The sequence below is a fragment of the Haemorhous mexicanus genome, chromosome 6, assembly GCF_027477595.1.
Source record: "Haemorhous mexicanus isolate bHaeMex1 chromosome 6, bHaeMex1.pri, whole genome shotgun sequence".
Classification (NCBI taxonomy): domain Eukaryota; kingdom Metazoa; phylum Chordata; class Aves; order Passeriformes; family Fringillidae; genus Haemorhous; species Haemorhous mexicanus.
Genome location: NC_082346.1, coordinates 3,964,659 through 3,991,169, shown reverse-complemented (window position 1 = coordinate 3,991,169; position 26,511 = coordinate 3,964,659). Strand labels below are relative to the sequence as shown.

General features: G+C 43.7%; 2 protein-coding genes across 5 annotated transcripts in view; both read left to right on the top strand.

Moving 5' to 3' along the window:
* The window catches only part of HIPK3 (homeodomain interacting protein kinase 3), a 68,549-nt gene extending 51,720 nt beyond the window's left edge, over nt 1–16,829 (top strand). For 3 of the 4 annotated variants that reach the window (XM_059848318.1, XM_059848319.1, XM_059848321.1), the window contains exons 6-16: nt 881–1,065; nt 1,843–2,002; nt 2,402–2,525; nt 4,817–4,938; nt 5,097–5,224; nt 5,330–5,491; nt 6,929–7,207; nt 8,927–9,067; nt 10,505–10,740; nt 11,022–11,149; nt 12,785–16,829. In XM_059848318.1, the coding sequence (XP_059704301.1) occupies nt 881–1,065; nt 1,843–2,002; nt 2,402–2,525; nt 4,817–4,938; nt 5,097–5,224; nt 5,330–5,491; nt 6,929–7,207; nt 8,927–9,067; nt 10,505–10,740; nt 11,022–11,149; nt 12,785–13,255 (2,136 nt within the window). In that variant the 3' untranslated portion in view covers nt 13,256–16,829. The remainder of the gene's footprint in view (nt 1–880; nt 1,066–1,842; nt 2,003–2,401; nt 2,526–4,816; nt 4,939–5,096; nt 5,225–5,329; nt 5,492–6,928; nt 7,208–8,926; nt 9,068–10,504; nt 10,741–11,021; nt 11,150–12,784) is intronic. The other variant, XM_059848320.1, reaches the window with a different exon arrangement.
* Nucleotides 16,830–20,981: 4,152 nt separating this feature from the next.
* The window catches only part of KIAA1549L (KIAA1549 like), a 130,446-nt gene continuing 124,916 nt past the window's right edge, over nt 20,982–26,511 (top strand). The window contains exon 1 of the mRNA XM_059848125.1: nt 20,982–21,162. Coding sequence (XP_059704108.1) covers nt 20,982–21,162 — 181 coding nt within the window. The remainder of the gene's footprint in view (nt 21,163–26,511) is intronic.

Sequence of the window (26,511 nt, the reverse complement as noted above, 5' to 3'; positions counted from 1 at the left end):
TAAAGCCTCCTTCCTCTGCAGAAGGAATGTGTGGGAATGACTGGTGATTTTAAAACATTTCACTGGTTTGGAAAGAAATGCCTTTTAGAATATTATTTATTGTGTCTCAGTCATATTCACTCTTCTCTGCTGCTCTGAGGAAAATGTCTGGCTGTGTCAGTCCTTTGAGCTGATCTTCCTTTTCCATTGCTTGTGTTAAACAGTGGAACTTGTCCTTGTGGTGGGGAAACCCTTGAATTTTGTGTAAAATGTATATTTTCTCTTCTACCTTATCTGCCACTGTGGCAAAGAATAAACAAAGAATGCATGTGGAACTTGCTTTGTTTATTGTTTGGTTTCCAGTATAATTCTGTTATCTTAACAATATCATTCTAAGTGTAGTTTTTTAAATTTTGTTTTTAAAAACATGGCTGTTTCCTCACTTTTCTTTAGCTTTATACCTCTCTAAGTCTATAAGTCAGTAAGAAAAGGCAATTTTTTGTTGTCTTTCACATCCTGAAAAAAGGATCAAATTTTGTTGCAAGGTTAGCATTAATATGCGCTTGAAATTGTTTTTTAAAGATCAACTCTGTAGTTCGAGTTAGACCATAAAAAGATCTTTATTTCAAATCTTACTTCTTAAATTCCAAGTCCCAGACTGGAATAAGGCCTTCAGCTTTAACTGGGGAGTTTAACTTTTTAACTGGGGAGGTTGCAAGGGGGGGAGTAGTGTGCATGCCTAAAAAAAGTCACCAATTCCAAGCCAGCTGTTTTGGGTTAAGACAAATCCACCATACCCCACGTGATAGAAATGCTGACTATCGGTATTTTATAGCAGAAAACAGTACCAGAAAGAGTTAAATTAATATGCATATCTTCTGACTGTTTTGTTCTGTGCCAGGTGAACATGGTGATGGATTTGGAAGGAAGTGACCTGTTGGCAGAGAAGGCAGACAGGAGGGAATTTGTCAGTCTGTTGAAGAAAATGTTGCTTATCGATGCTGATTTAAGAATCACTCCAGCTGAGACCCTGAACCATTCTTTTGTTACCATGAAGCACCTCCTTGATTTTCCTCATAGCAACCAGTATGTAACATGGAAATCTCTGTTGTTGCAATTCATTTGTATAAAAGTGTTGTTTGTTTCTTCTGCTGTCAGAGAGAAAAAAAATCTTTCATTTTTGCAGTGTCTTAGAAAAATCTTTCAAGTGCTTGCAGTATTAGATACATCTGTTGGGTCAAGGAAACGGCTTGAATAACTATGTTTTTCTCTGAAAGTAACAGTTAGAGCAATATATTCCTAAGTTGGTTTTATGTATGATTGTTAAAATTCTAGCACTGCAGAAACTTGGGTGTGATTTTTTTGGAGGATGAGGAGCCCTAGTTCCTGTCAGTCATTGAGGGCTAGGCTAGGCATTTCCTCTTGAGGTTAACATTTCAGATAGTTCCTTTCATGTATTGATAAATATGGAATGTATTGAAAGTTTTCTTGCAGTTCTGCAGTTGTATATTTCACCATGGATTTCCTAAAGTTGCAAGCATTTCACTGAAAGAGCAAGCTTTTCCCATCTACTTAATTTCCTATCTTTCCTGTCTGTAAACAGCTGTTAGAAAATGGTGTTAGATAGAAAGAGAAAGAAACAGCAGTATTTTTCCTGAATTTAAAATATACATCAGAGAAGCTTGATGTGACCATAGTAACAACAGTGTTTCTGTTTTTTCTACCTGTGTGGATGATCCCATTCTGTGAAACTGGGAAATGTGGGGTTTGAACTAATTTTTTTCCCCTTATTTTGGGGAATTGTTTTTTACCTTCAACAACATGAAATGGTGATTAAAGCAACTTATTTCCTGCTTCTGATAGAGTGAAGTCCTGCTTTCATATCATGGATATTTGCAAATGCAGATCAAACCTGTATGACTTAAGCAATTGCAATAAAACATCACTCATGAGATCAGTTGCCTCAGGCAGTGCAGCTAACAGGACTGCAAGCTTTACCAAAATTGGTCCAGTAAGAAGTCAGGTAAAATCAATGGTTCATGTTTTTCTTGGTTTGGTTTTGGTTTATTTTGTTTTCACTGTAAGCTCAGTTAATGTAGTTTTTCTGATCAATTCAATAATTGAAAAAATTACATCTGTTAAGGGGTAAAATCTTCTGTCTATAACTCTGTTTTTTTTCATAATGTTTTCTTAGACAAATAATTTAGAATATGTTCCAAATTAAGTTACAAGCCGGGGTTGCCAGTGCTGTATTCTGGTGCCCTCCAGTGGCCCAGTGTGATGGCTTCCTGTGATATGGATTTGATGTTAATTTTTATAAGTTTCTTTTAGTTATTTACTGTATAAAGTGGTGGGACAAGTGTGTGAGAGATGTAGTTTCACAGTTATAATGACCTTGCCTGTGTTGCATCTGTTCCCATAGGCATTAACTGCATCTGCCCACTCAGTTCTGCACCAAGGGATTCCTCTGCAGGCAGGAACTGCTCAGTTTGGTTGCAGTGATGTTTTCCAGCAAGCATTGATTATATGTCCTCCAGCCATTCAAGGTATATTTAGCTGTAATTGTCACAGTTCCTAAAATATGAGTATTACTGCCTGGCTGTTAGCAATATTTGAGTTTTCTGTTATATCCACTTAAGGTTTATATTTAAACCAACTTAATTATGTCATTAAAAATCAGTGAGTGAGTCAGATGCAGATTCATTGCACCTTTCTGAAAGAAACAGCAAATCAGCACCTGCAGAAAATGATTTAAACAACCCAGAGCCCATCTTCATATACTCCACACACAGAGAGATAAATTTCTGTCTTGGATAAAATAGGAGAAAAAAGTGTGGAAGGAGAAGCAATAAGGAGGGTGTTCTGAAGTAAAATTGGAGAGGAAACAGGAAAGATGGAGTGAATATCAGTATCTTATCCTAGTAATAGTAATTTATGGAAATGGGAAGGCACTTTATATTGTTGGCTTATTAACTTAGCTTGATTATAGTCTGTGTTCCAGAGATGTAATTTATTTATCTTGGTGATGTTCAGCTTTGTGTTGAGATCAGGTTTTGAAGTTATGGAATTTATAGGGAGTATTTTTTTTTTTAAAAATGACCCTTGTTTTCATTCTGCCTTTTAAATCTTCACAAATCATCCTAGATGCACTCTGAAATGAAACAACCAGAAATATTCAACTCAAACTTAAAGCCCAGGAAGTCTTAATCTCTATAGATAAAGACAGATACAGCAGACTTTATCAATACTATTTTTTGTGGCAGCTGCAACTAACTTGGGTTCCAGAAACTTGAGAAAGGTCTGACTATTCACAGGCTGCTTCACAGAGATTTCCTTCTGAGCAGTTAATTGTGTAAATTGTATATGTTGTTTACACAATGACATACTCCATAATTAAAAAAACCACTATTGTTTTCATTATTCCCAGATGAATAAAGTGATTTATAGCAAAGGAAACAGCACAGGCAGACACTTTATCTGTGATTTGTATACTGTATTCTTAATATGATGATAACTTTCCAAATTTAATTTCTGCTACAGCTGAAGTGGAGGGGATATATTGTTTTAATCACATAGGTGACGAGTTGCTGGCACAGATGAAAAGGGATATTAATGGTATCTGGCACTGCTTTAAAGTTTCCCAGCTTGGCTGCTCTGTGGAGTATCTGAAGTGCTAAAACTCTCTACTTCTGTCAGAGTTAAGATGCTGCTCTTCTAGATGGCTGTGGGGAAAAAACCAGTCAAGTGCATTTCAAAATGAGAAGCTTTGAAGTGCGTGGTTATAACTGAGTATTGTGTTATGACATGAGAGATTTACATCAGATGAAAACTTTCTTTCATCCTCTACTGTAAAGATTAAAAAAAAACCCAGTCAAAGCACTTACAAACTTCAGTGTAGTAATTCTTTAGTAGTTACCTGTGAACACCCATGCTTAATCTTTGAGTGAAGCATGAGGCATGAAGTGCAGTTAGAAGACAAGATCAGGGATATCTTTTCCTATTTCCTAGCCAGTATTTTCTTCAAGCATGGCTGTTCTGTTGCAATGTCTGTTAAGAAAAATGCCTCTTTCATTATAGCTTGGCATTATTGTGTAAAAAAATGTTCTTGTAGTAAACATTGCAGCATTGCTATATCTGTGTTAGTTTCCTTTAACAATAATGAAATCTGTACAAGACATGAGATGCATCTTTTTTGTATTGTGCTCTGGTGAGTAGTTTGCATTATATATTATATAGTTTACTATAGTTTGCATTGTTTTGATGAAGAGAGGATTATGGATTCTATTGCAAATATTTGATGAGGTGGACAGAAGATTTTACATTGTTTCCCACCAAAGAGATGGTAGAAAAGAGGGACATTATACATGTGGCAATTGCCAGCTGTAAAAGCTGAGAAGAATGTGTTTCAGCCTGCTGGAAATACAGAGCATCAGGTGTTCAGGAGTCCATTCTGAGGAGCTTTGAAATTCAGTTCTGCTTACTTTTGCCTGCTTCCTTTCAGATTCTTTTAAAGTAGTTTGTGATAAGGAGTAAATGCTTAGCTCTGCAGAACTTTCTGCCAAAGTCATTCCTCTTTCTAGTAGTCTGTTTCCAACCAGTAGCTATTGGCAGTTCTTTCTGGAAACTACAGCTCAAATATTTGTGCGGATAAGTTATGGCACAAAAATCTTTTAGGTGTTAATTTGTTTGGCTTGAAAATCTAAATTATGGAATTAGATCATAAACACATTTTAAAAAACTGTGAAATGTTTTAAAATCATCCTCTATGTTTGCTCACAAAATACATGCAAGACTGCTGTTTGCCTAAAGCTTGGGTATGTGTTTTTCTCCCTGCCAGGAATTCCTACAAACCACAGCAAACCCACCAGTTTCTCCCTGAGGGTGGATAATGCAGTCCCACTGGTGACCCAAGCCCACGCAATTCAGCCACTACAGATTCGAGCAGGAATCCTTTCTCAGGTTGGCCTTCTTTAAAGCAAAACTCTCACTTATTAAATTAGTGAATGTTTTGAACTGCAGAGTTCTGTGGCAGTGCCTCTCCTGGTCTGTGCTGAACTCCAAGCAGCAAGTGTTGCTTCAGGGAGTTGTCTGTGCCATAAAAGCTCTGTGCTCCCCAGCAGGCGTGGTCCAACCAGACGCAGCAGATCCTGGTTCCTGCATGGCAGCAGGTAGCACCAGTGGCAGCTCCAGCCACATCTCTGCCCTCTGATCCTGTGGCTGGCCCACAGAGGCTTGGAGACTGGGGGTGAGTCCTGCTTTAGTGCCACACCTCAGTGGCTGGGGTTTAACAAGGAATGGGGATGCAGGTGAGAACAGCCTGCAGTATAAACCTGCCTTTCCTTTTCCTCAGGAAGATGATTACCCAGGGCACCCACTACAGCTCAATGATACCACAGCCTCTTTTAACACATCAGATAACCTTGTCTGCCCCTCAGCCAATTAGCGTGGGCATTGCACACGTTGTCTGGCCTCAGCCTGCAGCTACCAAGAGGAACAAACTCTGCCAGAACAGGTCAGTAGAATGTTTCTAAGACAGAACATCCAAAGACAATGTATCACCTTCTGGGGGCTGTGTACAAATCACAGGATGGGACTGCTATGAACGTGCCTTGAGCTGTTGTATTTTCCAGCATCAGCCTCATTACATGGTTATGACAATGGGAAGATGCCATCAGCTCACATCCCAGGCAGCAGACCAAGAGCTTAACGTTACAACTCACTTTAAAAGGTTTTTTGACCAATCACACAAAGCAGAAGCCCATTGACAGTGATTCCATCCAACCACTGTAAGCACACGTACCTTTGGTTAAATCAATGCTTGCTTATTTCAAATACAATACCTGCTTGTGAGCCTTAAAACACAATGCACAGAGCTCCATTATTGAGCTTAGAACTCCCTAATATCTCACTAGGTATACTTTGCTGCAGCTTAGGGAGTTATTCTAGAATACCATTAGTACACAGACCATTGTTCTATTTCTCCTTACTTTTCTACTTCTTACATAATTTTTCTGCTGACCAATCTCATGGCTACTGCTCAGCTCTAATCACAGTTCTGCTGTCTCTGAGGCTGCCTTTTGCAGCTTTCTCAAAACCCTCTGATTTTATGGATTCCCACACCTGTTATTGCTGTTTTGTGGGCAAGGGAACAACTTGTAGAAGTGACATCTTTGTTGGACCCAAATCCTCTTAGTCTTTTGGGAAAATGTGTCCTTTCTCTTTAAGTTATTTTGGTGGTAGACTAGATGGAACAATACTTGCAATGCTAATTAGTTTTAATTATTTTTGATTAGTATGTGCCTATCATGGTAGAGTGTTGTGGGAAGGTATAAGAATGTCCTGAGGTAGCTCTAATGAGATATTCCTAAGTTTACATGAAGGAGGATATATCAGGTTTAGACAGCTAAAAATAAAGAGAGGCTGTATAACAGGGTTGCTGTGTGCCTTGCAGTCACCTTTCACTGATAGCCAAAAATACTTCAGCTGCTTGCTGAAGAAAATATGCCCCAGTGCCATGCAAAGGTGTGGGATGCTCCATGAGGGGGAAGGTGTGTGGGTTATCTGGGCAGTGTCAGCAGTCCTATATTAAGCAAGGGGTTCATCTGGAGGCTCCCAGCTTTTCTTTTCAAGGAGAATCCTTGCAGGAAATTTGGCTGGATTTTCTTTGCTTGTTTTTCATCCAAATGGGGTTTTCATTTGTTTTTACCTTTATAAGAACGTGGGATTTTTAGTATCCTGTATTCAGTGTTGATGTCTTTGATATTACATACTTGGTATCTTTTTTTGTCTGAAACCATCCATGCCAAGTATTTTTGCCTGTGTTTACAATTCTGTGTTTTTCTAAATAGGTGGTTTAGCCTACGTTGCCTACTTTGGTTTTGTTGAAAACAGCCCAGTTTTCACAGGCTGAGATTCACTAAATGCCAAATTATTGTTGTTTCCTCCTCAGGAGCAACATGCTACAAAACACCAATATCCAAAATTCAGCCTTTATCTCTCCAAAGATCCTCAACCTGAAGGCTGTCAAGAGAATAAGTTGTATAGAAGCACAGGACAATCTCAACTCGGAGGGGCAGGAGGCCTCTCTCAGGCTGGCCCCTGAGCCCCCTGCCCCCAGCAGCCCCCGCCAGGCCCTGTTCCTGGCCAGCTCCCCCAGCCCCGTCAGCGTCATCACCATCAGCAGTGACACCGACGAGGACGACGTGGCACGGACGCACTCGCTGAGGGAGTGAGCATCTGCCTTGGCTTTTGTTAGGCTTGACTTAAATACAGCTGTCTCAGCCATTTAGCTTTTCTGTGTTTCACATTCTGTGCTGCTCTAGTGGATGGGTCTGGGCTTCACATGAGGGGATGGTGAGCTCTCTGCACAGAGCAGGGAGACAAAACAATTCCTGCTCCAGCTGGGCACCAAGGACAAATGATCCAAATCTCAGCCCCAAGAGCACAAACCCCGTGGGCTGGAGAGAGAAAAAACAAGCAGGGTGGGAGTGGCTGGGCTAAAGCTGGAATGGGACAATGAACTGCAAGGTGCAAATGGAGCAGAACTGATCCCAGGGAGAGACCCCGGGAGCGCTCGTGCATTTTGGGGCCATTTTGGTTCATCTTGGGTGCAGCCCTGGCTGGGCTCTGGTGCTGCCCAAGGTGGGTCCATGGAGGAGATCCTTTGGATAAATCCCTGCTTTATTCTTTAACTCTCTCTAGTCTCTGTTCTAGGTCAGCCTTCTCAAAGCATTATTAGCACTGATGCCTTCAGGTTTAGATTTCATGTTTTCCAGATTTTGTACTACCTTAGTATGTAACTCTGAACTTCATATAAAGTGTTAGCAAGTTCTCTTTACAGTCTAATTAGACAAAACAATCCTTTTCCAGCCCAAGGACACCATTGCAGCTTCAGGCCCAAAAAGTGTAAAACAGCAGCAAATTGGGGAGAGGAAACTGGGAGGATGGGAATTGTCCAATTAGAGCTTCATAACCTAAAGCTGTAATTGGACAATTAACCCCAATATGTAAATGGCCCAAAACGTAGAAAACGTGTGAAAACTGATGACTTGGAGTCCATCTTGGCTGTAGCCCTGGCCAGGCTCTTGTACTGCCCAAGGTGTATATACCTTGGAGGCCTTTTAATAAATCCCTACTTTATGCTTTAACTCTGTCAAGCCTCTGTTCCAGGTAGCCTCTCTAGACATCAGCACAGCTAATGAATCTGAGTTAAAAAGGGACAAACATTTTGCTCCTAATCAAGTTTCAGCAGAAAGTTAACTCTGTAGCACTCTGTTATTGAAAGGGAACAACACTGTCAAAAATCTACTTCATGAACCTGTGTGTGTGTTATGCCTTTTCAAACCATAGCTTTTTTAGGGCTTTTTTCATAATGCCACGCCCTATTTATTTGTTGAAGAACAATATTCTTGCTGTATGTACTCCATGTTACCATTCCAGCAGTAGCACCCAGTAGATACTATTACATATCTGTGGGTAGAAAATACTTCTCTAACAGTGTGAAAAGGTGAACCTTTGGGTGCAAAAGCTGGTGCTGGGTATTGTCCCCCAGTGGAGTTTTCTTTCACAAAGCCATCACAGAAGCATGCAAGGCTTAGAAGTTTAATGTTTGTTTGACTTCATCCTTACTCGTAATAATTCTGAGCTGGAGGAACATGTATTTTACATCTAAGCTTTGTCAAAAGTTTCAAGGCTCTGAACTGCTGTAGTAGAACATTTTCATCTACTTGTTTTAGTATTGATTCAGTAAAAAAAATTATCCATTTAGTAGGTTGCAAAAAAGAGCCCCGTAAAGGTTTAAAATCTGGATGTAAAAGAAGCAAGGCATTGGATGCTAGTTTACATTTAAGGGGCCTTTTGTAATAATGGGCCCCTTTTTTTTTTTTTTGCACAGCTGCACCTAGGTGAGTGGTGAACGTGTGTTTGCTGACTGTGTTTCTGTGTGCAGGTGTAAGGGGAGCCTGGAGTGTGAGGCGTGCCAGAACACCCTGAACATGGACCGCGTGTGCTCCCTGAGCAGCCCCGACAGCACGCTCAGCACCAGCTCCTCGGAGCACTCCAGCCCCTCTCCTTGCAAGAGATCCAACAGGTGAAAACTCAGCCTCCTTGCAGCAAAAAGAAACATCTTGGTATACAGCAGGCCCAGTTGATGCTAAAAAAGGCACAAGTTTTGTTGTGTTGCCAGCTGGTGAGGGTGAATGATCTGTTTAAAAATTGGTCCGCTGGCCTGCAGTTGCACAGCACAGACTGCTCTGTTCTTGTCCCTAAAAGATCTGTCTTGCTGCAGTGGAAGCTTTCAGAATTCTGAATGAATGGTGCTCACACAGAAGATATAAACATGTTGCATGCAACTTCCTTTGGAATAAAAATCTTCTAGAGTTGCATAATTAAATGAGCATAAGTAGTGTGTGACAGATTTGGTCACCATGTATTTTTTCATTTTTGCAGCCTCTGGTTTTTCCATTGTGTATCTTGTAATCTCTAATGAAATTGATGCCTTTTTTCTTCTAGTAAAAGTAAGGCTCACTTAGGTGAACATTGTTGCTGTGAACAGCTCTTAAATGTTTTTGTCTTCACTGCCTCATGTCTAGCTTGAGCCTTCAGCAGTTTCTTGGTGCAGAATGAATTCTAATTAAGGTCTTAACGAAAAAAGTTTGTTTAGAATAATTAAAGGTTCTATTAGAGCATGTATTAACAAGGAGGTAGAACTCTGAGTCTGCATCAGGTAGTCTTACTGGTTGGTAGTTAACACTGTCAGTCCTTTGATATTCTTTAATACCTGAATTTTTGAATGTTTTGATAAGTTTTTATAAGGACTTACTTGATTTTAGGGTATTTTCTTTGAATTGTAAGTAGCTGACCTGTAACTTAATTCCCCTTGCTAATTCAACTTTGTCAATAGCAGAGGAGTGTGTTGGATTCTAGTTTCAGTAGCATTCTACTTATATTAAGTCATATAATTAGCAACTCTAATCAGAAGTTAATGATATAGAAATACAATTCAGTACTCAGTAGTTATCAAATTATCACTATCTGTTACTTGAAAAAACTAGTCAGAATTACCTGATTCTGTTGGTTAAATCATCAGACTTTTGTGCTGGCCCTCATAGTGTCAAAGTACTTTTCACAAAAAGTTAATTTTCAAAAGTGGTTTTATTTGTGATGAGCTATTTTAAACAACATGCAATAAGGACATGTTGCATGAGCTGTAAAAGCACTAAAGGACTTGACCATGTATTTAGGCATTAGTGAATTCATTGCTGTTTCTTGTATGCTTAAAGTTAATCATGTATTCCATCAATTTTTAATATAGTTATGTCTTTTCTTTGAGCCTCTCAATATATGGGTAGGATGAGTTTGAATAAATGTGCCTGTGTAATTACAATGCATCATTTTTATCCACTTTTGAGCAATTTCACTTTAAGTTATAGTAATCTCACTAGAAATTTAATGTGTTAATTTAAGAAAATGTACCTTTATCATGAAAATCTCTTTGCTTCATTGCAATACTTTTATTTTTTGACAGCATGTCAGATGATGAACAGGAGAGTGGATGTGACACAGTGGATGGTTCTCCAAGCTCAGACTCCTCAGGACATGACAGCCCCTTTGTAGAAAATGGCTTTGTAGACAATAACAATAAAAATAAGGAAGCAAGAGCCTCAGTTAACCCTGAAACCAAATCAACTGTTTGCACAGTAGTGGTACCACCCATGAGACTTGAAAACAGGTTACATCTTGAGGAACAGATGGTGAATACAGGTAAGTTAGTTCAGGTGTTTTTCTATGCCAGTAGATAGGAATAGAAGTTTCAGTATTTATCCAATATATTTATTCACTATACATATATGAAGATTTTGATCCATTCATACAACTGCTGATCTGTAGTAACCACTCCTAAACAGTGCTAGGGTTTGACTTTATATGGTGCATTGTATTATTATTTCTCCCTGCATGCTTAAGCAAATGAAGCCTTGTCTAACTTTTGCCAGAAGAGAACAGTGACAACAAAAGCATAACATTGTTTATTTCTTCCTTGGAAGATGCTCCGTGCCAGCCTCTGAGAAAGGGTCGGTCTGTCCTGGGGAGAATAAATCAGTCTTGTGTGGTGGGGACCCGTCAGCAGAAACTGACATCAGCATTCCATCAGCACCATGGGAACTTCAGTCAGGTATGTGCACTCACACCCAGCAAGCCCCAAACACTCAAGAAGTTGAGTTCCAAACTGAACGCTCAGTTTCAGTTGCTGTCTGTGGCAGCTGCAGGTTTTCAGCAGCTTGGTTAAAGAAGTGTTCAAATCTTGAAAAGTGGATTTCAACTTACTGGGCAAGTCATAAGTACCTTTCATTTTGAGTAATTTTCTTAACACAGCTGACTCTATTTTAAAAAAATAACAGAAGAGCCACACTGGGAAAATGGTCAATGCTTGCACAGTATCAAAACACGAGACAAAAAGAAAAACATGTTAGCATTTATTATTCCTACATCCAAATGCTCAAATACTCATAGTGTGCAGTTAAAATCTGCAGCTGTATGTCAGTGCTGTTCTGTCAGTAGTGTGCATGAAAATCTTTTAGTTTGAGTATCCAGAGGTGAAGTAGACCTCAGCAAACCCAACGATTTCTTACCTTTGCTGCCAGGTAATGAAGCTGGAGGGGAGATGAGACTGTGATTGTAGTTCCATCCAATGTTAGAAGATACCTAAAGCTAATTTAAAAGTTACTTTTATCATTGCCCAACAACACAGCGAATATGTCTGCTGTGGCTGAGGACTGAAGTTGACACGTGACATCAAGCTTAAGCCCCTTTTAATTAATTATCTTGGAGCTGTAGTTGCATTGAGCTTTTGGCTAGATTGCTGGAGGTGCATTAATGTTAGAGCAGTACCTGTTTGTGTGAGTCTTGCAGAGGAACTGTGAATATTGTCAGTTAAATGCTAAATGAAAGCATGCTATATGTAGATAAGAGGATTTAGCAATAATGAGTTCAATAGTTTAGATTGAAAGAAACATTTGGGTGGGTGACAGTCTCCCCTTCTGCATGATTATGCAAAAGGATTGGTTTAATTAATTCTAAGCAAACCTTAATATGATCAGCATGGTATTAATTTTTAATCTCTTCAGTGTCTGCAGCTCCTCAGCCTCTTGGCAGAAAGTGTAGAACGTTATTTTCATTACAAAAATTTATGCTGATCCTTCCTTCTTTGGTAGATGCCCTGTGTAGTTTGAAGTCTGCATCATTTAATGGGAGTAATTGATTTTTAGTCCTTTCTCTTTATAACTGTTAATGATTGCCACATCTTCCTGTGATCATAGACCTAGACTTCTGTTTGCCTAGTTGTCTCAGATATTTTTCAATCCGTTTATTATTTTTCCTGCTCTCCTCTAAAATTTCTCTCCTATTTGTCCTCTTTGTGCCTCATTATGGTGCCCAAACTGAATGCAGCACTTCCAATTGATGCCAAGCCAGTGCTGAGTAGAGTGGAATAAGCACCTTGCTCATGTGATACATGGTATTTCTGTTAAAACAGCCCAGCATGGCATTTTATCCTTTTTTTTTTTTCCCCCTTTGCAAGAGCATTAAAATAACTTGTGTTCTGTTTTCCATCTCTTATTGTCTGTGCTGCTGCCTAAATAGCTAATGTATCTTTTTTTTGTTCTGTCGAAGCATTTGATAATCCCTGTCTCTATATTCCTCCCGATTTTAAGTTGACTAGTTTTAGTGCATTCTCCTCCATTTTTCCCCTCTCTGTGCTGCGGGGATCTCTAAGCCCTGCCCGTTTTTCTCTCTCTGTGTGTGTGGCCAGGTCCAGCACTTCTCCTCGGGGCCGCAGGAATGGAACAACGGCAACTTCGCCCCGCGCCGCCAGCAGCAGCAGCAGCAGCAGCAGCCTTTCCTGGTGGGCACCGTGGCCAGCCACGCCTTCTCCCTGCCCCAGGGCAGCCCCAGCCACCTGCCAGGCAGCTCCCACCTGGGCGGGCAGCCCGCCTTGCTGCCCTACGCCTCGCCAGCGCCCGTAGCGCACCTGCTGGCCTCGCCCTGCGCCTCCCGAGCGCTGCTGCAGCACCCGGCCTACGGGCTGAGCCACCCCGGCGGCGGCGGCGTGGTGCACCAGGTGCCCGTGGGCATCAACCCCCGCCTGCTGCCTTCCCCCGGCGTGCAGCAGACTCAGTACAAAGCCCTCTTCCCGCCCCACTCCTACGTGGCCGCCTCGCCCGCCGCCTACGCCGCCTTCCCGCTGAGCCCCACCAAGCTCAGCCAGTACCCGTTCATGTGAGAGCTCGCCCCGTGCTCGGGAGGTGGCACGGAGGTCTTGGTTGGAGAAGAAACGTGGTGTTTGTTACGTATTAGCCATGGCACAACAGGAAAATTATTTTTTTGAATCATGTAGACTTGGGTGCAATTTAAACAACTCTGAGCTTTAAAAAAAACAAAAAAACAAAAAAACAAAACTCACTTTTAATGTGTTTTGCACATTTGGTATAACTTGTCTTTGGTCATGTTATCTTCTTATATAGTAACTTTAGACAGGTGACTTATGGGAGCAGAAGTCTGGTTTTGCTCCTGCTATTTTTTATAAAATTGCCTTCTAACTAGTGCAAGACACGTCTACATTTGGGAAGCCATTCAGTGTACAGAACTAGAGCAACAGATGCACATGTGTCAGCAGTACGGTGTAGAAGTAACTCGTTTGTGTTGCGTATCTTGGTGTTTAAATGTTGAGTCACTTATCTAAAAGTTGAGCTGTTGTTCTTCACATTGCATGTGTCTTTTTGCATGGGCAAAGAAAAGGCCTAAACATTGCTCTTAAATGTTGTTGTCCTAATAATCTCAGCTGCATTGTAAACTGTTCCCACACATAGTGCCTTAAATATTTGAGGTTGTTAATGTTATTACTTATATATAAATGTTGAGGACTGCAGCACTTAAAAATTCAGATCTGCTGATTTTTTGATAGCGTAATGCTCATTTTGGGTTTTGTGTGGTATTATTTTAGTATTGGGTGTATTTTCCTGATTGGGAAGGCAGCATGTTTTGCTGTAGCCGAATTTTGCTGTCTTTTTTTCCCCCCTCCAGAATGATCTAGCTTCAAGACAGGACTTAAGTAGTGCTTAAGGAAAGTTGATTCAGTAGCTATTGAGTAGTGACACGCAAGACAGTATTTCATACTGGCAAATGGAACTGCAATACGACCTAAGTAGTTTATTTTAAAAGTGTTTGTCTAATTGGATATAATAAAATGTTTAGAGGTGAGGTAGGCATGACTGACCAGCTAATGAAAGGAGAAGCCAAGTGCTCATTGACCCATGATGTGGTTTCATCTTAGCTTGAGCAAACCATGCAGTATTTAATAACTAGTAGCAGAATATTTACTGTTGAAGCTTGAAAAAGATGTGAGTTCTTTGTGTGCAATCTTTCATTTATGCATGGGAGAGATTTTAGTCTTTTTACATGAATAGTATTTGTTTTAGCCTGTTGTGGGTGTTTGCTTATTTAATACATTCCGTCAGGGACGTAAATTACATGCTTTTTGCATTATTATTTTTTTTTCCCTCTCCTTAGGAAGTGTGTCTTTTTTGTTTTTTGTTTTGTTCAAATGAAGTTGCTTTTGCAGCACCAAAGACTTAATCATCCATTTCCTATAAAAGGTAGCTACTTTTTCATAGACCTCAAGTATACTGTAGTGTAGAGATGGGATTTATGGAAGGTATTAAGCTGAGGCTGTGTTTTAGCTTATGGGCAAGTAATAAATTGTATCATTTATCTTGAATGTATCATAGATAAGCTGCTATATAATGATTGCCACTTCAGATAGCTGTGAAATTAGGTGATTTACTAGTTCTTTCTTAGCCTTCTAATTTCTGTACAAGTCTAATTACATGAAATAGAAGCTGGGGTTTGGGTTTGGTTTATTTTATTTTTTTTAATTTTTATTTTGTTTTCATGTTTGAAGTGTCGTAACTACTATACTGTAAATGATGGAAGATGATTGCGTATGTTTTTTTGGGGTGTGTTATTTGCATCAGTATTTTATCTCCATTAACTTTGAGCTCATCACTGCATATAAGTGGATGTATTAATGTAACTTAATTTTTTTATGTTTTCATATTGGCATTGTGTAGACACTTAAGAAGCTGCATCTTGCAGGCTTGACTTAACTTTTTTTAAAACAAAATCTGGAATACAATCCTTGCAATGTTGACTGGAATAAGAGTGCAAAGCATTTGAGTTTAACTCTGTCAATAAGCTAATAACTGGTAATCTTTTTCTTTACTCCACTAACACAAGCAGTGTTTTATTTAATGAATGTCTGAATGAAATAAATGTGCCTACATTTGATTTATTTTTTAAGTAATAACTAAAATACAACAGTATTAGAACAAAAAAAAAAAAGAGAAAATACCAGCTGTACATTTTTAATCACGCTGAAAATTAAGAAACCTAATTTTTCCCAAAACTGTCAATGTTTTTAGTAATCAATTCTATGCATTTTGTACAAGTGTGTGTGTGTGTATATAAAGTATACATTAGCAACTAGGAGTATCCTGATGAATTTGAAATCTTACCAACACGTATGTAAAGCTTAAACATGGGGAGTCAAATTGGATGTCCACCTTTACCACTTCAAACTCGTGCTGTTTTCTGTTCACTCCCTTTTTTTGGTGCTCACTCCATTGCAGGCAATGGACACACCAAGAACCACCAATGCAAGCAGAGCACATTGATTTTTGTATCCTGGTAACAAAAACAAACAAACAGCAACAAAAAAGCCCCTGCTTTTTATTTTTTCTTTTTTTTTTTTTTTTCTGGGGCCACGGGGATCATCATGGGTCTGATGTATTTTCTGCACTTTCTTTTTACTGTGCTTGAGGTTTGGAGCTGACGTGCTTGTTAAATTGACACGGTTCTCTGTGTATCACCACAGTGTCCTGCCCTGTGCAGGGAAGAGCTGCTGGAAATGCTCCCCCAAATTAGATCTGCTGCTCTTTCTTTGTCTTGTCATCTTAGAAATGTCTGCATTTCAAAGAATGAAGTATTTGGGATCCTGTCACAGCTTAAATTCAACACCCAGGTGACGTTCCCCCCTCCTCCCGCAACGTACTCTGAGAGAACAGACCCTTGTCACTGCAAGTGTCTGGGGCCCATCTGCAGAAAAAAAAGCTCTCAGGGTGAGGGCCTTTTCTGTGAAAAAAGTCATCCTCTGAGAAGCATTTTTACACAGTACCGTTTTAATGCCTTTTTTAAATAAAACACTGCATGACTATGGAATTGCATATCTGCATATTACTTTAATTTGCAAGGTTTTATATGAATTTCTTGTGTTCAGTTTTTAACTTCAGGGTGTTTTATTGGTCAAATATGCTACTGTATTAACTCCTCTCTTTTGTTTTGTTTTAATTTTTAAATTTTCTGTTTTTACTGCTAATTAACGTGGTTTGTGTTAAGTAAAAGTTAAATCACACTGCAAGCTGTAGGAAGACTTGTTCTAGAAACACCCAGTGATAGAAACTTGATTAATGAGGTTGAACTGTTACTGTTTAACAATTTGTAGACTTGTGGCTTTTTTTTTTTGCTTTGGATTTCTCTGCTACACTAGTTGGCCATGTAGCAATTGCACTGTGCAATATTACAATATGAGGACTGGGAAAATTTTTTATGGATGTAATGTCTCTTACAGTTTGCGATAGTATTTCTTTCTAGTTCTCAGTGATTTAAATGTGACCAAGCCTTCTGTACTTTGTCACAAAAAGCGGGTTTTCCAGGTGACTATTTTGGTGAGTGTCAAAATAAGAATTTATGGTGTATTACTGTCAAGATTCACTTTGAATTAAAATATATATTGCAGCAGATGACTTCTGGTGGCTTTTATTTTGTTGCTGTGTTACATGAAGGCAAAGATGATGAAAATTCACAGAGAGGGCTCTAAAATTCTGACGTGATCATTCAACTGAGCTTCTTTTTGAAATTTTAAATCTTATTAGCTTTCAAGGCTTGCTTCAGAGGGTCTTGAGAAGCCATCTTTAGTGCAGCCACACCTGGAAGGCTCTTTGTTCTGCATGTCCCACTTTTATAACCTCAGAGGAAGGTGATCTGGCCCAGATAGCAGCAGACACCTCGCTGCTGCTGAGCTTTGTGCCAAGCTGGTGGCAACTGCTGCTGGGCCAGCAGGAAGGTGCTCCTGCTGCCACAGATGGCCCCACATGGTCAGTGGCTCCAGATGGCCACCTGCTATGGACCAGACCTCCATGGAAGGCACATTTGGCCTTGCTGTTGTCAGCCAAATGTGCTCACTCTGCTGTGGGGTTGCAGTGCTTCCTAAACCTGGTGGTTGGGTGGGGGGATGGTTTCTGTGCCTAGCACTGCATTTTAGGGGCAGTCAGAAATGAAAGGTAAAGGGCTGAAATGACAGTGCAGTGTATTTTTGATGCCAGAATAGTTCTGAGTTGACAGAAAGCTTTATAGTGCTAAATGTAAGCATCTGATGAGGATCAGATCCTGCCGATGTGGATCTGTCACTGCACTTCAGTGCAGTTGGTCACAATGTCTGCAAAGCTTTTCCTGCAGCTCTGTGCCTCAGGTGATGTGTAAACACCTCTATCCAAATTCTGCAGGTATCTGTGGCTTCAATAGCAGCTTCCTTTCCCTTCTTTACAGCTAGCTTTGTTTATTGTTGACTTTTAAATGCATGTTGGTGTCTAGATCCCACTTTTCCCATAGCAAATGGGGCCCCTGGCTCGGTGCATTTCACACTCTCACTTCTGGCAACCTCTAACAACCAAGGAAAGGCAGCCTGAGCCTTTCAAAGGGAATTCTCTGCCTGGGAAGTCCTTTCTGTTAGCAATGATGTCCAACTGTCCCCTGTGTTCTTTCCCAACCTGTGGACAGGCAGTTATGTGTAAGTCATCTTCCCCTTTAACTGTCTGTAGGATGACAAACACTGCTTTAAAACTGGGTATTTTCCCTGTCACTAAATGCAAAGTGCAGGTTTGTGCTGCAGTCAGGATGGCAAATTCATTCAAGGAAAACCTTCCAGAGTCAATGGGGCTGTCACGTGCAGGACAAAGGGGTTCAGTGAATGAGCCTGGCTTTTCAGCTGGGCAGATGCTCAGTCTCTGGGAGGCAAGAGAGAGAAGCTGCTGTTTGGCACAGCTCCCAAAGCAGTGCTGGTGCCTGTGGTGGAGTCACACTCAGCCCTGCAGCTTGTGAACGCTGTGGAGCTCCTGCAGGGGGCTGAGGCAGCACAAGTGGAAGTTTTGGGAGGGTTGAGGGCAGTGCTGCTCCCCACTAGAGAGCTGTATCTTCCCTACAGGCCTGTAAAGGTCAGCAGGTGCTGTCTGAGCAATGCAGAGCTCTGGGAGCACCAGGGGAAGGCTGCAGCCCCTCCTGCCTCTCCCCACACTGACTCTGACTGTCCTGCTGTGCAGGAAGGCTTATTAAGTCATGGGTAAGGTTTGATGGTGATTAATGTTAATTACATCTTCCTGCCTTCCACCTGTAGGAAGGAAGTTGCATTTTCTCTCTCAGGAGGGGTGGGTTTGTGTTCCAAGCAGGTTCAGATAATTCTGCCTGCCCTTGTCCTGGGGAACAGCACTGAGTCTGCTTTGTAAGAATAATAAAGCTTTATGCTGAGAGGATGAAGTACACATTTGGATGGATTCTTCTCAGACCCTGAAATGGCAGGCTGGGAGCATCTACAGCCTGTTGGCAGAGGTGCCTGGAGGCTGGACTCCATTCTGTGCTTGAGTTTTGATTTTTTTCATGAAAATGAAAAATGCCAACTGTTCTGCTGCAAAGAGAGACCATGGCCTGCCACCAGCTTCACAGAGAAGTCACTGCCTGGCCACAGTCACTTCTCATCCATGAATGAAATCCTCATCTTATGGGTTCCCTCACAGAAGAAGCAAGACTTGGGATGCTTGCAGTAGGTCTAGTGCAAGCAAGGCAATTTTGGATCTGGAGAAAAAAAAAAAATCAACCCAACCCAAACAGGATTAGAAAAGTTAAATTTAGCACGTAGCTAACTACCGTTGTTTGGTAAAACCCCAGTGATTTTTCACGAGCTGTAAAATATCCATTCCTCATTCTGGAAAATACATATTTTTTCTAAAATCCTTTGAAATAACAACTCAATCTGCTACTTGTATTTTCTCCATAATACATGCACACACACACACACTGTAATGGAAAATTAAGAGAAAACTATAATGCTTGAGAGCTAGACTGAAAAGAGTGCTGTGAAAATTAGCTTATTGATGGCTCTGTTACAAAGTCGAGTTCTGTCAAAACCTAGAAAAAATAGAAAACGATGAAATGAGGTTTGTGCGAACCTCCCTAAAGGTGCCAGCAGAGGGCCCCGCACTAAACGTGCTGGCCCTGGAATAAGCGGAGTGATGAGCAAGCTCCATTTCTCTATAATAATCATAAACTGCCATCTTTGCTCTGGATAATCGCTGGCAGTCAGCAAGGGGAAGCTAATTTTGCACGGGATCAATTAGTGATTTGGGGGGAAAAGCAAAACGGTGGAAATGGGACAGCATAATTGCGTTGGTGACCCCGGGAGTGTGCTGAAGCAGTCAGATAAATCTGTAATTAGGGGTTGTCAGGGCTTTGGATGCTGCCAGCGGCTGGGTACGAGGGTGTCAAGCTATGGCTGGCCCATGCTGAGGTTTGCTCCACCTCAAACCTGACTTCTAAGAATTTCTCAGCACGACAACTTCCAGCAGAGCAGAATTTCTGGGAGGCTGGGGCAGCTTTCCTGCCTGTAAACAATGCCGCAGCCTTTCAGGATCAGCCCTCGGGGTCCTGGAGCGTGTTGTGCCCCAAACCCACCTTTGCACTGCTCCTCCTCCCACCTTCACTGCCTGTTGGCCTCAGGCATGGTCTGGGACTGAAAGAAGTCATGGATGCAGTTCAGGAAAGAGACGATGCCAGAATAAAGAATTCACGCTGTTTCTGCTGCAAACAGGACTTGGAGAAAACGCTAAATGGACTGCCCAGTGCTGGGCGTGACCGTGACCGAGGCAGCAGCTGGGGCTGACCCCTCTGCTGTCCGGAACACATCCCGTGCGCTTCGTGTTGACCTCCCGGTGTACCTTAAAGCAAAACAGAGAGGATCCTCTCTGTCTTGGAGCTTCCCTTCGAGCCTGGGTGTCTGAGCCCCATCCCAGCCAGGGAGGGAGTGATGCAGCAAGCACAGGAGAGGGCCGACCAGAGACCTCTCCTGTGTTCTTTGCCCAGCGGCTGGCTGAGCACGTAGCTGCCACTTTGGTCACCTCCTGCGGTACCCTCGAGCTCCTTTATTCCCAGAGCTGCTTCTGCACTTGCAGAAATGCTGCCAGTGGTGCTCGGGCTGCTTTGCCGGGAGGAGGTGCTGGCTGCTGCCTGGGATAACGAGGGACATCTTTGGACATGTCCCGGCCCGGCGACTCCCAGCTCGGGACATCATCCCACAGTGAGCACAGAGGCACTTTCAGCCCCGCCGTGTCGCAGCACCGCTGCGGGCGGGCGCACCTCCGTTTGCACCCAAAGGCGGTGCCGGGCACAATCTCTTCAGCGCACGGCGGAGGTGACACATCCCCGAGAGCCGCTGTCGCGCCGCCCGTGCCCGGCGGGCGGGGACCGAGCCCTCTGCCCCCGCGGAGGTGACACATCGGGGAGAACCGCTCCTGCCCCGGCGGAGCGCGGGGGGCGGCGGAGGGGTCCCCGCAGCCCCGGCAGCGCCGCCCCCGCTCCCGCCTCCCCGCGCTCGGAGGGCGGGGAGCGGGGCCGGCGCTGGCGGCGCCGAGAGCCCTTTGTGGGTGCAGCTCGGTTCCGCCCGCGCCGGAGCCCGAGGGGCCGAGCAGCCCCGGCCCCGCGGCGTGCGGGCAGAGCCGCGGGCGGCATGCGGGGCCCCCGCTCCGCCCCCTCCGCCGCCGCCCGCCTGCGGAGCCGCCGCTCCAGAGCCCGGCCGGCGATGGGCAGCGCTGCCCGCTGAGCGCGGCGGGGCCGTGCGAGGCGCGGGGATGCGGCGGGCGGCGGGCGGGCGGAGCGGGGCGCGCCCCGCGGGGCCCCGGGCGGCAGCGCCCGGCCCCGCGCCCCCGCGCAGCGCCCGGCCCGCGGGCGGCGGAACGGGCCCGGCCGCCGCCGTCCTGCTGCTCCTGGCCCTCATCGCGGCCGGACTGCCGAGCGCCCGCGCCCAGCCGGGTAAGCAGCAGCGCGGGAGGAGCGCGGGAGATACGCGGGGCCGGCGAGCGCCGAGCAGCATCACCTGCTGCGGCCGCGCCGGGAGGGAGCCGCCGGCCCCAGCCCGTGCCGGAGGGACGCGGGAGAAGGTGAAGCGTGCCCGGTGCCCGGCACCGCCGGGAGCAGCGGGGAGCGCCGGGCGCTGCTCTTTGTCTGCCGCATCCCTTTTTTAGCGAGCTGGCGAACAGAGGCTCTCTGTGCGCGGGGGATGCTCGGGGTTTGCGACGCTCCCCGAGACAGGCAGCGCTGCCGCCGCCCGCGGGCTGCCTGCCTGGCGCATTTCCTATGGGACGGGAGAGTTGGGTTAGGTCTCGTTCCTTGCGGGGAAAGGCACGGGCAGAGGCTTTTGTTAAAGCGGAGGATCGATTCTAGTGATTCTGTGTGTGTGTGTATGGTGGGGAGGAGGGGAAGATAAGGAGGGGTTAGCGGAGGGCAAGCTGTGCCGAGATCTGAGCTAAAATCTCAAATGCAGCTGAAAGCTCCGACAGTTTCTGGGTTATATTTTTTTCCCGTTTCCCTGGACTTTTGGAGCCGGGCAGTGTCCTGTGCTCTCCAGGCTTCTCAGAGCAGTGGAGATACTGGGTGACCTCAATGCAGAAATGGTTACTGTTGCTGGCAGTTATTGTATGTGCCAGATAGAGATGCCAAATATAATTCGAGGCTATGCTAAAAGAGGCTAAAATTGATATAGGGCTAGATTATTCCTATGGATTTAAGAAAGGACCAGGTATGTGAGTTCGCATTTTGAAGCTGTTAACAGGAATGTTCAGTAGTTGTATACAATTGGTGTCAGTTTTACAGCCATAACATAATAAGGTTTGTCATCTGCAGGTTGTAGCTTGGTGGAACAGTGCCTCTCACTGCATTACTTGTGCTGGGCATGTAAATGCCACAGTCTGATTTACCTCTGTGACACAAAAGGACCAGTGATCAGAGGAATGGCTAATTTTTTTACTTTTGCTTGTCAAATCAGCCTGGATTTCACAGGAACTCTCACACCACACCTGAGTTATGAGATGTGTTCCTTCCCTTGGAGGCAGCCAGGCTCTCAGAGCTCAGCTGCCAGAGCTGAGGTATTTCTGACAATGCAACAAGACACCTCTCCACGCTCCAGAATGAGATTCAAGAGCAGGATGAAAAGTGTTAATATTCTGTTTCTTTCTTTGTGGTCTGCATGTATTTATGGCACAGCCATGATCTCATTTGTAAGTGAAGAAATCCAATCGAGTTAAAAAACTCTGTATTTGTAGGTATCTCATAGCCAACAGCTTGGAAAAGAGAAAAAGGGGTGAGAAGCAGCAACAGCACCAAGCCAAAGTACATCATCCCAGAGTACACAGCCCACAGTGGAAAATACTGTCACTGATAGGCTTTGCCTGGGAATTTCAGATTATTGGGTAGTTACACTAAGATACTAAACATAATTTGTTGTACTTGATAGCTCTGAGCTTTACAGCTGAAATTGCAAATAAAACTTTACTACTCCTGTGCCGTGCTGATCACTGGATATGATTGCTGAGGTGCATTAATTGGATGTCAATTAACCTTGAAAGCTCTGCCTTCCAGAGCACATGCAGTGCTGCCTCCCATTGGAGTCAGGAGCAAAACGTGGTAGAGCCAAATTTTCGGTCAAGAACATAATTTGTGCCTAAGAATGTTTATAAAGAGCAGCCTAGGCCTGGATTTCTTTTAAGCAAATGTGCTTTTACTAATTTTGGTGATTACTACAGGAATGTGTGTGATTAATAGAGCTGATCTACTGCCATGGAGTCCAAGTGGTGATGCAGGATGCAGTAAACACTGGGAGCAGCACTTGTCATGTACCATTTCTACCACAGCTTCCTCCACTGGGCAATGTTTGCCTCTCTGTGTAAATGATATCTGTACAGATGCACACACTCGTGGATCAATGCTCCAGTCTTCTTTTGGGTTTGTATGCTGCAGTGTGTGAAGACAAAGCAGGGAACCAGGAGCATGAAGGGGAAAACCTGTTTTACTCTGGTGCTGCTGCTTCAGAAGACAACTCGAAATTTTCCTGATCCCTGAGACCAATCATATTTCCTTAGACTTCAACAAAAATTGAACACAAAGGGCAACAGTCCCCTCGAGGAAAGATCCTGGCAGGATGAGCATTCAGTTTCTAGCTGTTGGGCTCAGAGGGATTGGTTATCTCTGTGTGAGGGGCTCAGAGCCAGACCTCAGTGCTGGTCAGTGCCCTGGGACACTTTCACCATGGACTGCAGAGGGATTAGGTTTCAAACATCAGATGAGAGGGTTTTTTTTGTGGTTTTACAGGTATTTTGTGCTCCTTTAGCTGGGTGCATACCATCCTGCCCAGTGACATGCAGAGTTAATGATTAATTTCCAGTGTGTCACCCCCAGGACCACTGAGTTCAGGTTGAAAACAAGGTTACATTGCCCACCATAATCAGGATTACAGAATGGCCAGTGCAAAAACTGGGTCAAGAAAGAAAAAAAGTAAAGCACCAGAAATGGCAGAAGGGAATCTGAGGGTTTGGGTTGACTCCTACCATGCTCCAAGCAGGTAGAACTCCCTCGTGACCCAGAAGTGTGAGCTGTGGGCTGCCTTTTTCCCTGGGAGAAGAAGAAGGACCCAGGTTGGAATGGCAGCTGTTGAAAGCTGATCTGGTGTTGGTGGAGCATCTCTCAGCCAGTGTCACCATGGTTTGGGTAAAGCAGAGGGAAAAGCACATTGCTCATGCTTGTGCTGCTCATGAGATTAATCAGCTAATCAGAGGGACTGCAGTGGGGGGCCTGTGGAAATAAAGTTTTCAGAAACAATAAAACAAACCTTTTTCATTTTGCATCATCCTTTATGCTTGCTCGTGGAGGCTGTTTGAACGATAAACTTGTCAGGGAAAGGTCCATTTCTGCCTGTGCTGGCTGAGCACCAGCACAGTGAGATCTCACCTTAATTAACAACGATTTCACAAACAATGAGGACACCTCCAGCGCCAGGGCTGCTTCTCACAGCTGGAGCTTTGATTGAACAACTCAGAGAGTGCTCTGTGCCAGCTGCTAAATTGCCAGAGCCACCTCCCACAGGCCACAGCTCCCGATGGATGGCAGCTCCCTGAGCCCTGACTCGGTGCCTCTCAGCTCCTGAAACTCCCAAAAAAGCACCTGAATTGGTGCATCTGGGAGTGCATGGGCTGCTGTTCTCACTGCCCAAGGAGCTGCTGCAGGGGTGAGGGCTGTGAGCACATGAGGCACCAGTCCTTCCCTAGATCCAGCACTATGGAAAGGGGTGAGGACATAGGGAAAGGATAAGGACACAGGAAAAGGATAAGGACACAGGAAAAGGCACCCTCCATCTCCTGTGGTCGCTCTCCACAGTCCCCAGTCCAGCATTTTGGAAGATCAATAGTCTCAGACTGGTCATGTTGCTCTTTCAATGTTCTGATCACCCCAAGAGGGCAAAATGCATGCAGGCACCTCAGGTGCCCTGTGAAAGGGCAGTGAAAAGTCCCAGTTCTGCCTCAATCTAGGCAAATCATCACTACAGCAAGGGCTGCAAATGGGCTACCAGGGGCACTCAAGAAGGAGCTCCTTTGGCAGGATTTGAGGTTTTCATGGATGTGCTTGGCACAGATCCTCCAGCCATGGGTTACCTTCTCCCACTGCATTCCTGAATCTTAGCTGACAGTAAATAACTCTGTCCATATAGCTAGAGAATGCTCTGAATTCATACATACTGAAACCATTCTGATGGAGCTGTTCTCCATAGATGAAGACAAGCAAGTAGCTCAGAGTAGATGGAGGGGTGTCCATGTTTTTCCTGCAGGGGATGCTGACTGGCTGTTTATGGTAAAAGGGCTTTTAAATCTTATTTTCTGACATGTTCACTCAGCCAGGAGTGTATTGCATCCTCCTAGTCTTCACTGGGCTGGTTTTTAAAAACATTTCACACTTGCTTGAGGTCAGGCCAATGAACAAGAGGAAGGGGGTTGTGAGTAATTTTCTGTTTATGGTATTTTCTTAGTCATGTGGGAAAGGTTGTTTCTGCTGCTGGTAAAGGCTGGGAATGTTTGCAGATGAATTTCATTCCATGTCCAAACATGTCAACATTTCATTAAAAAAGAAATAAGTATTTTGGTGGTTATTTACTGTTCTCACTCCCTTCTGCTGAGTCCAGTGGAGGAACTACTGTTCTTCCTGAACTGACCTGCCTTTCACTGCTAACCCAGCAAGGTGGGACAGCACCGAGGGGCTTTGGACAGGGCATTTCTCAGCTCAAACAGCACACAGAAAAACTCCCAGTGAGGGTATTTAATTAGAAGCTAATAGCTATTACCTAGATATTAATCTAGAATATAGAATTAATTATATAATATATAGTTATACATTTTTAATGTAATATTATATAATGTATAATTAAGATGAAGAATATATTTAAATAATGATTACTTTTTGGAGGTATACACAGCATGTGTAGCAAAATGTAACACACATCTTTCTACTTGATCTGGAGGTTAAATCAGAAGAAATTCTTTTCTGCATTCTGAGAGCAGGAAGGAAGATGGAAAAATGAAAGAACATTCAAAGAGGAAAACAATAGAACCTCAGACTCACAAGACAGTGCCCTTTCCATGTGTTCTCCACCGTGCATTGCTGTAGAGTAAAAAACTCTCTACAGCACCTTGTCTGTCATTTTATCACCTGTTAGCAACCTTTTAGGGAAATGCTCCAGCTGATTCCTACTGGCTCTGGATGGGAGGAGCAGGTGGGAGAAATGCCAGCAAACCCAGTGTAAGGCTGTAAACACACAGCCTCAGTCTGGGGCTCCAACTCTCAGGTGTCATCATCAGGTTTGCTGTGTCAGCAGGGGAGCAGCTGCAGCTCTTCTGAAATTCCTCCTGAATTGGCCTCATGTGCCTGCATTTTCCTCCTTGGGGCTGGAAAGCCTCTGTGTGGGCTGGGGGCTGCTCTCTGGGAAAGCCTTTGTGCATGAGACACCCACTGGGCTCTGCTTTCCTCAGTACTCCTGCAGATGGGTGGGGAGAAAAACCTTCCTGGAGGGAGCTGGTGTGAATGGCCATCCATCTGGAATCCCAGGTAATAAAAAAAAAGCAGCAGCAGCAGCATCCTGCACCACTCTGCTGCTCAGGGATGTGATGATGATCTCACTGCAGTGTCTTCAGCTGAAAAGGTGTGAGAAGTCTTGAAGCAAGTGGGTGCCCTGTGTTTGAGAGGGATGGGTTTTGTCAATCAAACCTGGAGTCATCCCTAGCTGGGCCAACACAAGGTTGGGACATAGATGCACATCATTCACAAGGCTGAGATTGATTT